Source organism: Pagrus major, chromosome 15 (assembly GCF_040436345.1).
Source record: "Pagrus major chromosome 15, Pma_NU_1.0".
Taxonomy (NCBI): domain Eukaryota; kingdom Metazoa; phylum Chordata; class Actinopteri; order Spariformes; family Sparidae; genus Pagrus; species Pagrus major.
This window is the reverse complement of record NC_133229.1, coordinates 30,345,912-30,355,036: the sequence shown is the minus strand read 5'-3', so window position 1 is coordinate 30,355,036 and position 9,125 is coordinate 30,345,912. Positions and strand designations below refer to the sequence as shown.

The following is a 9,125-nucleotide window of genomic DNA, read 5'->3' as shown; positions in this document are numbered from 1 at the left end:
ATTCAGATTGAGCCACACTGAGATATTTAGATGACAATATTTGTTGTGTTGACAGACAGGAAGCAGTGAAACAGGTATTTCTGTTGACCAGTTACTTTAACACAGAATCTGTTTTGTTCACTTAATATTCATTTGAGTCCGTAAGTAAATCTACAAATATTTACAAAGAGTGTCGTCAGTAAGAGACTGAGAGTTTAGTCACACTGACTGAAGACAAGTGCGACTGTTTAATAATGAGCATTTAAGGGGCGATACGTACTTTTGGAGAGAATTTTAATATTTACAATATTAATGAGGTCATAATACAAACTTTTCTCCATCAGTGAATAAACAAGCTGTTCTCAGAGGAAAATAAGGCCCCAGAACACTGTTTGAAGCTAGAAAGGTGGCAGGGTCCGCCACATATAAAAAAAGTAAAACAGTATAAATTGTGTTTTTGTTCTTTAAGGTCAGTTTGTTTAAAATCAGCCAATGAGGATCTTTGTCTTTACATAATGCACCTTTAATGAAATTCACAAGGTACCAATTTACTAAAAAAATGTATTTTCCTGGTCTTTTTATTTGCATTAAAAATGTGTAAATATTGATACATCAGTAATTATGATCCAATAACATTATGTTCATTAATCTAAAATGTGCCACTCTGCATAATGTTCAGGCCTCATTTAAGTTTATTTTGATGATAAAGGTGAATACTGTTGTACTGACATATAGGTTATAAATACTGGAGCTCCTCAAGGCTGCGTTAGCTCTCCCCTTCTTTTCACATTATATACAAATGATTGTAGAAACCAGTACACAAACAACTACATTATCAAGTTTTGTGATGATACAGCCATACTCAGTTTACTGACAAAAGATTCAGACATTGCCATGTATAAGTCAGAGATAGAAGAGGCTGTGCAGTGGTGTGGGGGGCACAACCTGCTGTTAAACGTTAAAAAAAACTAAAGAAATGGTCTTCGATCCCAGGTCTGCTGGTGTCCTGTAGGAGGCTTTGCCTCATAATAAAGCTTCACCCTCATGCAGCTGATAACATACAGAAGAGTATCCGGGCCAGGGGTGAGGAAAAAAGAAAATACTTAGTGGTCACTGTGTGTAACTACACCAAGAGGTTCCTGACCTCGTTATGTGACAACTACACTGTGTTTATGAGCTAAAATGGACTTTCGAAGCTTTGAGGACTTTGAAGAGATTGTGCTGAAAACTGTCTGTTCAGAAGTAAAAAAAAACACACAAGCTTCGAGGAGGTGGCCGCACCAAACTGTATTTCAACTTTACTAATGGACTCTTTTCTAGAAAAAGAAACTCCCTCCTCTCATTTCTTTCTCAAATGTGTGAATCCCAAATTTTAGCACTGTCCAAATTATGCTTAAATTAATGTTGCACATTTATGAATGATTGCCAACAGTACACTGCCTCACACGGGAATCCATATGTGTCTCACACGGGGCACCATATGTAGTGCTTCGTGCTACGTTAATAAGGAGATTTGGGTTACATTTGGCTATCAATAATAATTAATGATTACCAGTTACCAGTCCTTGAAGAAAAGGTGCTGATGGTTCCTTGGCTGATGAGCCAAGCAGGAGAAGGTTGTAATTCCAATGTTGAACAGTGCTGTTCTTGCTGTGCAAAGTTTGATAAAAGACAGTAGGTGGAGGAAACTGGTCGCTCCTTTCCTTTGCAGGAATAACAGCTCGGTGCTAATTTACTTCGTGTTCCTCGGATTGTGGAGTTAGCTGACAAGCTTTGCATCACAGCTGCTGGTGCTAACAGATCTGGAATACTAGCAGGACCTTGTGTTGCTGCAGTGAGGAGAAGTTCTTTGAGCCTGCTGGAAATGTAGCTTGCAGCTCTCAGCAACTGTTGGGCCCAGAAGAATCCAGGAGAAGAGGACTTGAGGGCAGGCAGCCCCGTGGGGAGAGAGGTGGAGAAGCGAGAGAACAAAGGAAGGAGCTGGAGTTTTGACTATCTGATCAGAGGGGATCTGTCATCCTGACCAACAGTAGCTTAAAGCTGAATTTGCAGCTAGGTGGGAAGAATGGGGAATTCTGGGAAACTGAGTTCAGTTCAGAGTCCATTTTGAAATCCAAAATGAACGACCTCATCTGTGGGTCCCAACAGCATTAAAGGGGCGCTACGTAGTTCTGGAGAAATTCAGACTCAGAAATTGAATATTTACAATATTAATGAGGAAATAATACAAACTGTTTCCATAAGTGAATAAACAAGCTGTTCTCAGTGGAAAATAAGGTCCCAGAACACTGTTTGAAGCTAGAAAGGTGGCAGGGTCCGCCACATATAAACAAAGTAAGAAAGTATAAATTGTGTTGTAATTTAATGTCCGTAATGTCCGACGCTTAAATTATATTTATTCTAACAACAATTTAATAACCTTCTTATTTTTTTATTCTTATTCTTGTTTTTAAATCACATCTCAATAACAAATCTCATTTTCATTTATTCATTATTTAACAGGATGTGCAGGAAGTAGCAGGGTCATATTTTGAGCGGGAACACAGTTTGATTTATAAAAGTGGCCATCACTGATTTTACATGTTCAGATGCAGAGTGTGGAGGAGAACATCAAGCATTCGCTCAGTCAGATCAAACTTACAAATGACGGGGAAAAAAAACTTTTTAAATTTAAAATCATGTTTGACTCTGACTTGGACCCTTGTTGCATCTCTCAACCTCATAATATCAACAAGTTGTGTAACAGATAATTCTGAGCTGTAAATGTAACCAGAGCTGATGTTTGCTGCCTCCTGCAGGCTGCACAACCCAGAGCTGCAGAAAGAAAACCTGCACAACTCATCACATCCAGGCAGCTTTCAAACATGTCTGGAGCTCACTGCCACTTCATTTATGTTTCTGTTTTCATCTCTTCTATTGTCTTTACTCATTGTTTGCTTATTTGACATATTCTCTCATATTTATATTTGAAGTTTTGACCTTTTCTGAAGGGAGAAACAGCAGAGAGAGATTCAGTTCTTCAATCAGCAACATCACATAAACCCAAACTGAGACGTCCACCTTAAATACAGAACGACTCATCCTCTCACTGAACAAACGACTGACAGCAGAGTTCAACTGATGAGACTGAAAACACACAGAATCACAATCATTGTGACTTTATTACATCAAAAGCAGAAAAAAGGTACATTTACAGTATTTTGGGTCATTTAATATATTTATTTAATTACAAACATTTCATATATGTCATAAAAATGTGATTTTATTGTTTGGAAACTTTATTTCAATTTCTAGTCCAGATTATAAAGTTTTTGAATCTGAACAACAAAACATGCAGTTATTAATTGATTTGTTAATTTGTGCCCATCCTCACACACACACACACACACACACACACACACACACACACACACACACACAGTCACATTAACATGAAAAGGTCGACAATAGAAACACAAAGCAAACTGTCAAACTGAAACAACAACAGAGAAATCAACATGTGTTTGTGAATAATGAGACAGCAGGAGGAGCAGCTGCAGCTTAACGGGTTGAATTCTGTGATTTTTAATTTAAACAACATGTTGACAACATTTTTATGTTGACAAATCATTTTCATACAGAGAGAGACAGTTTTATTTAAGGACGTCTTTCCAGAGATGAAACACTTCTTTAACTGCTCTGTTCCAGTGTCACACACACCTTCAGGGGTGATATCTTCAGAGGGAGTTTATCCAAAGTGCCAATGAATGGAAACATCCTCTCAGTGAAAGTGTGTGTGAAGGTGTGTAGGTGTGTGTTAGTATCAGGATCAGAGAACGACAGCTTTCCTCTGTTCCAGTCCAGATTCACTCTGATCCTCTGGAGCTTCTTCTGCACTACGAGACGAGTGTGTGGAGCTGGTGGTGACCACACTGAATATTTACCTTTGTATAACCCTATTAACCAGAATCCAGACTGTATGTGTTCCTTCCTCTGGACAGACTCTGCACACACACCCAGTAACCAGTCTGTACTGTCTCCAGCCTCGACGTCCCAGCTGTGAGTCCCTGAGTTAAAGCCCTCAGAGCCCAGGACAGACCAGTGATAATCAAACCTCTCTGGATTATCAGGAAGCTGCTGTCTCTCTCCTCGTCTCACACTGATCAGATCTTCAGACAGGATCAGGTCTGGATAAGCAGTGTTTGGGTCCAGAAGCACAGGAGTGTAGGAGACCATGTCCTTCATCTTGTTCCAGATGTTGAAGCTCAGGTTGCCCAGGTGTTTGGCCTGTTCTATCAGAGCTCCTGAGGGCAGCTGTGGATCCTCCAGCAGGGGGCGCTGCTGGACTCTGTCCACTGCAGCCTTGTAGTTGTGCAGGAATGAGACGTCTTCAGCTCTCAGCTCCTCCTCTGTGGCTCTGACTGTGTGTGAAAGAGCTGCTATCTCTCTGCTCAGAGCCTCCATCTTCTCCTTCATCACCTGACTCTTCTGCTCCTCTTCCTCCCTCAGTGCAGCCATCCTGGCCTCCTCTTCCTCTTCTAGAAACTGGTGCAGCTTCTTAAACTGCTGCTTAATCTGCCTCTCTGTGTGTCGGGCCTGGACCTTCATGTGTTCTGCTGTCTGATCAAACTTCACTTTAACTTCTTCAAAAACCTTTAAAATCTCCTTTAAAGGCTTCAGAGTTTCCTGAAGTTTCTTCTTGTGTTGTCGTGCAGCTTCATCGATGGGGCTGAATCTGTGGTTGGTGTGTTGTTCTGACTCTCTGCAGATGTGACACACCGGCTGCTGATGGTCCAGACAGAAGAGTTTGAGTTTCTCAGAGTGGAGACTGCAGAGATCCTCTGAAGCTCTCTGACCTCTCTCCTGTAAGAAGGTCTCACACAGGTTCTTTAATGCCAAGTTTAAAGGTGGATATTCCTTTGAAGATCTTCTCTTACAAACTGGACACTCCCAGATTTCTTTCTCTGCCCAGCAGCTCTGCAGACAGTCTTTACAGAAGCTGTGGCTACAGGACAGAACGACAGGATCTTTAAAGATGTCAAGACAAACAGGACAGCGGAGATCCTCCTCTAATCTGGAAGCCATTTTGTCTGTGAGTGACGCTGTGAACACAGCAGACAGTACAGTAAGTCACAGCTCCACTTCCTCCTTCACTTCACTGAAGTTTGCTTTGAGTTCTGGTTCTAGTCGGACTCACCTTCAGTGTGTGGAGCGTCTGCAGTGTTGTAGTTTCCTCCTCCTCTCTCCTGTAGATCAACTCACTCAGAGGACGTTGTTAGTTCAGTCTGAAGGTGAATCTGATCGTCTGTTTGTGGATCTGTACTAAAGAGACACACACACACACACACACCGACAAACTGTTTTCTGGTTTGTCTCAGGTGAGTCAGGTGAGGGCGGAGCTTTGTCAGACCTCTGCTGAATGCTGTTGGTTCACATGTGACTCAGGGGAGTGTTTCAGTCCAAGTACTGATTCACTGCTGGAGATGTAGTCTGATACACTTGCTGTTGTTGTTGGAGGGGCTGTAGTCCATCAGAACCAGCGCCAGCACTTCCTGAACTCTATTAATATACTAAAAATATAAATATTGATACATCAGTAATTATAATCCAATAACATTATGTACATTAATCTAAAATGTGTCACTCTGCATAATGTTCAGGCCTCATTTAAGTTCATTTTGATGATAAAGGTGAATACTGTTGTACTTTAACTGAACCTTTGTGCAACTGTTGATACATTTTGTATCATTTTATCTTTATTAATGCAAACATTGTGACAAAAATGTAATTTCAACCTCAGCTCATATAATATGTCTATAACACACTGTGTATATTACAGACAGCTGAAACTGTTGTACATATTATGAACCATTAAAACTCATTACAGCATTAAATGTTATCAGGCGTTCATTCTGTGCTCCTGGATGAGTTTTTATAATCTTTTTTTTTACTATTTTTCACAAGATATGACAATTTTCTTGTATTTTGGCCCCGAGGCTGTTACAAACTATTCCCCATGTGTCCTGTAGGAGGCTTTGCCTGATAATAAAGCTTCACCCTCATGCAGCTGAAAACAAACAGAAGAGTATCAGGGCCAGGGGTGAGGAAAAAAGAAAATACTTAGTGGTCACTGTGTGTAACTACACCAAGAGGTTCCTGACCTCGTTAACCCCGTAATATACCAGCTGTGATTACAGGAGTACTCTGTAAAAATACTCCATTACAAACACAAGTAATGAAGTCAACATTTTACTTCACCCTCATGCAACTGATGAAGAAAAAAATACTCAGACCTGATATTAACCACCACATATTCATTCATTTTCAGGATTTTAACCCTTTAAATACCATTGTTTACATGATGCCACTGTTTTTTTAAATGTAAAAAATCAAAACACAAAAATGTTATTTTCCATATACTTTTAAAAAGGAACGTGTACTAAATGTGGTCTTTTATCTATGAAATGGGACCAGGGGTGAGAAAAAAATTAGAGGAGGAAGTTTTTTTATTTCCATTATGCACTTCAAGAAAAAAGTCGAAATGTGGAGATAAAAGTCGACCTTTGAGACGACGCCAAACAAAATGCCTTGTGTAGATGAACTGGTGACACTGTTGTTCATAATCAGCTTTAGTAACAAAGACATTATCTCTCTTTTAGCTCATAAACACCGTGTAGTTGTGACAACTACACGGTGTTTATGAGCTAAAATGGACTTTCGAAGCTTTGAGGACTTTGAAGAGATTGTGCTGAAAACCGTCTGTTCAGAAGTAAAATACACACAAGCTTGGAGGAGGTGGCTGCACCAAACTGTATTCAACTTTATTTATCGACTCTTTTCTAGAAAAATAAACTCCCTCCTCTCATTTCTTTCTCACCTATGACCCTGATACTTTTCCGTAGATGAAAGACCACATTTAGTACAAAAAAAAAGGTTTCATGTCAAAAACTGCCATAAAAATACTACATATCAAGTATCTGGAAAATACATTTTGTGTGTTTTTTTTTCATTTAAAGAAACAGTGGCATCATGTAAACAAACTGGTGTTTAAAGGGTTAAAATCTTGAACATGAATGAATATTTGATGGTTATTATCAGGACTGATGTTGGTTGAAAAATTTAACACAGTAAAGGTTGAAAATATTAATATCTAGTATTTTTTTTGGCAGTTTTTGACATGGAACATTTTTTTGCACCAAATGTGTGAGTATTTCTATATTTTATTAAATATTTTATCCTTTTTAATTATTTACCAGTTGCACGAGTGTTGAGTGAAATGTAGAATGTATTACTTTTACTTGTAATGGAGTATTTTTTAAATCCTTCGATGTCACTTAATACTTGAAAGTGACACGACAGCTGCTGCTGGGTGAGCAAACCATTCACACGGATGTGAACTGATGTGGTGACTGACTGACATACAGAACATTGCTATTTGTAGAACGACATCACAAACATATGAAGGCTTGACCACAGCCACTTCCTGTTTGACTGTGTATGGGGATTTCAACTGAAATAAGCAGCAGCGGCACAGCGACATGGTGAATCTGTGCTGGATTAAACTCTGATACACTCCTGTGTTCACTGTTTCAGCAGCCAATGCTTTAATCTGCACAGAACAAAGGACATTAACAGTTTCTTAACAAACCTTTCTCAGCGTAACAAAAACTTAAGTTTTCAGAGTTCAACATGAGCTATTACGAAGCTTAGAAACGACTGTGATTGGCTGGAGGTACTGCATCACACCAAGAGGAAGTTCAGAACGGCTTGTTGAAAGACTTGATCAAGGTAAAGACAGAAGTACACTGCAGAGGAAGAACATCAGAGGAACTGAAGAGGTAAAACTGTGGTGACTTACAAAGAACTTATACATTTAATATCTGCTGATTTGAGGTTTACGCCCTCTGAAACATTTAGTGAAGTTGATCTTATGTTTCTCTCTCAGTCCTGTATTGATCCGTGAACATGGAGAAACAGATTACCTTCTGGCTCGGCGCGGTTCTGCTGTGGGCGGCCCTGGACTGTTCTCAAGCCGGAGTTATACCGTCTTACTTCGTGGTTGGTGGAAACCTTGAGCTGAGGCCTACTGTGACTGAGACTATCACCAACATCCTGTGGAAATACAACGGGAACCTGCTGGCTGAATGGGTGAAGGATGAGGTTGAGTTGACTTATTACGACAAATATAATGGCCGCACAACCCTGGACCCGGTCTCTGGACGTCTGGTAATCAAAAACATGAACAAAGGTGATCAGGGTTTGTACACAGTGGAAATCAACACCAGGTTCCATGATCAGAGCTACACTGTTAAATCCATCACCAAAGTGCCGAAGCCTTCAGTTGTGGTCAGAACACTGACATGTAACCCTGATTCAGAGAGCTGTTTGCTGAGCTGTGATGGCAAAGAACCTGAGAGTCTGACAGAGGCTGAACCGATCGAGTACAGCTGGAAGATGGGAAAGAAAGACTGGGAGAAGTTGACGAAGGACATAACCATCACCAGTGCTGAGACAGGACATGACAAAACAATCTCCTGTCGGATGAAGAACCCGGTCATTCAGGAAGACAGTGAACCAGTGAAGAACCCAGTCAATCAGGAAGACAGTGAACCAGAGGAAAACCTGCTGTGTAAAGAGCCTGACAGTGGTGGCCTTGGTGGGTTGATTGCAGGCATCACTGCAGGGGGGGTAGTAGGAGTAGTAGGGACACTTGTTGTGGTTGTGGTTGCTGCGTTCGGGTTGTGGAAATGCAAGCCAGACCTCATCAGGGGATTGATCGCTCAACATTGAAGCAGCATTTACATTGAGTCTCCAGGCTCCTTAATGTAAAACCTGAAGTTTGGAAAGTCCACTTAAGGGTCTCGCTACATGTTGTCTTCTGGGTGTTGTCTGTTGGATGCGTACTGTGGATAAACAGAAGCAACACCAGGAAACTGATCTGTCGACGTCAAGACAAAAATGGCTGAACCACCTAATGTACTCGTGAAGATTAAAGGAAGTCGGCAGTCGAAGTGCTGCTTCGGGTGGAAGAGGGTAAAATATGAAGGCAAGCTTTTTTTTTATTGCATTTCAAATGGCTTCATTTATATGTAACCGCTAATTAAAAAGTATGTTGATATCCAGGCCTGCCCACCTCCTATTCTATTAACATTTTGTGGTTTGTATGA

The 9,125-nt window shown here is 40.5% G+C and overlaps 2 protein-coding genes across 2 annotated transcripts; one reads left to right on the top strand and one right to left on the bottom strand.

Moving 5' to 3' along the window:
• Nucleotides 1-3,123: 3,123 nt before the first annotated feature.
• On the bottom strand, nt 3,124-5,280 carry LOC141009429 (nuclear factor 7, ovary-like). Its single transcript, XM_073482056.1, has 2 exons — nt 5,156-5,280; nt 3,124-5,060 (listed from the first exon to the last, which is right to left on the bottom strand). Exon 2 carries the CDS (start codon nt 5,041-5,043, stop codon nt 3,649-3,651), a length of 1,395 nt encoding a protein of 464 aa, XP_073338157.1. The 5' UTR covers nt 5,044-5,060; nt 5,156-5,280; the 3' UTR covers nt 3,124-3,648.
• Nucleotides 5,281-7,923: 2,643 nt separating this feature from the next.
• LOC141009075 (CD48 antigen-like) lies at nt 7,924-8,748 on the top strand. Its single transcript, XM_073481484.1, has one exon. The coding sequence runs from the start codon at nt 7,924-7,926 to the stop codon at nt 8,746-8,748; it is 825 nt and encodes a 274-aa protein (XP_073337585.1).
• Nucleotides 8,749-9,125: the final 377 nt, after the last annotated feature.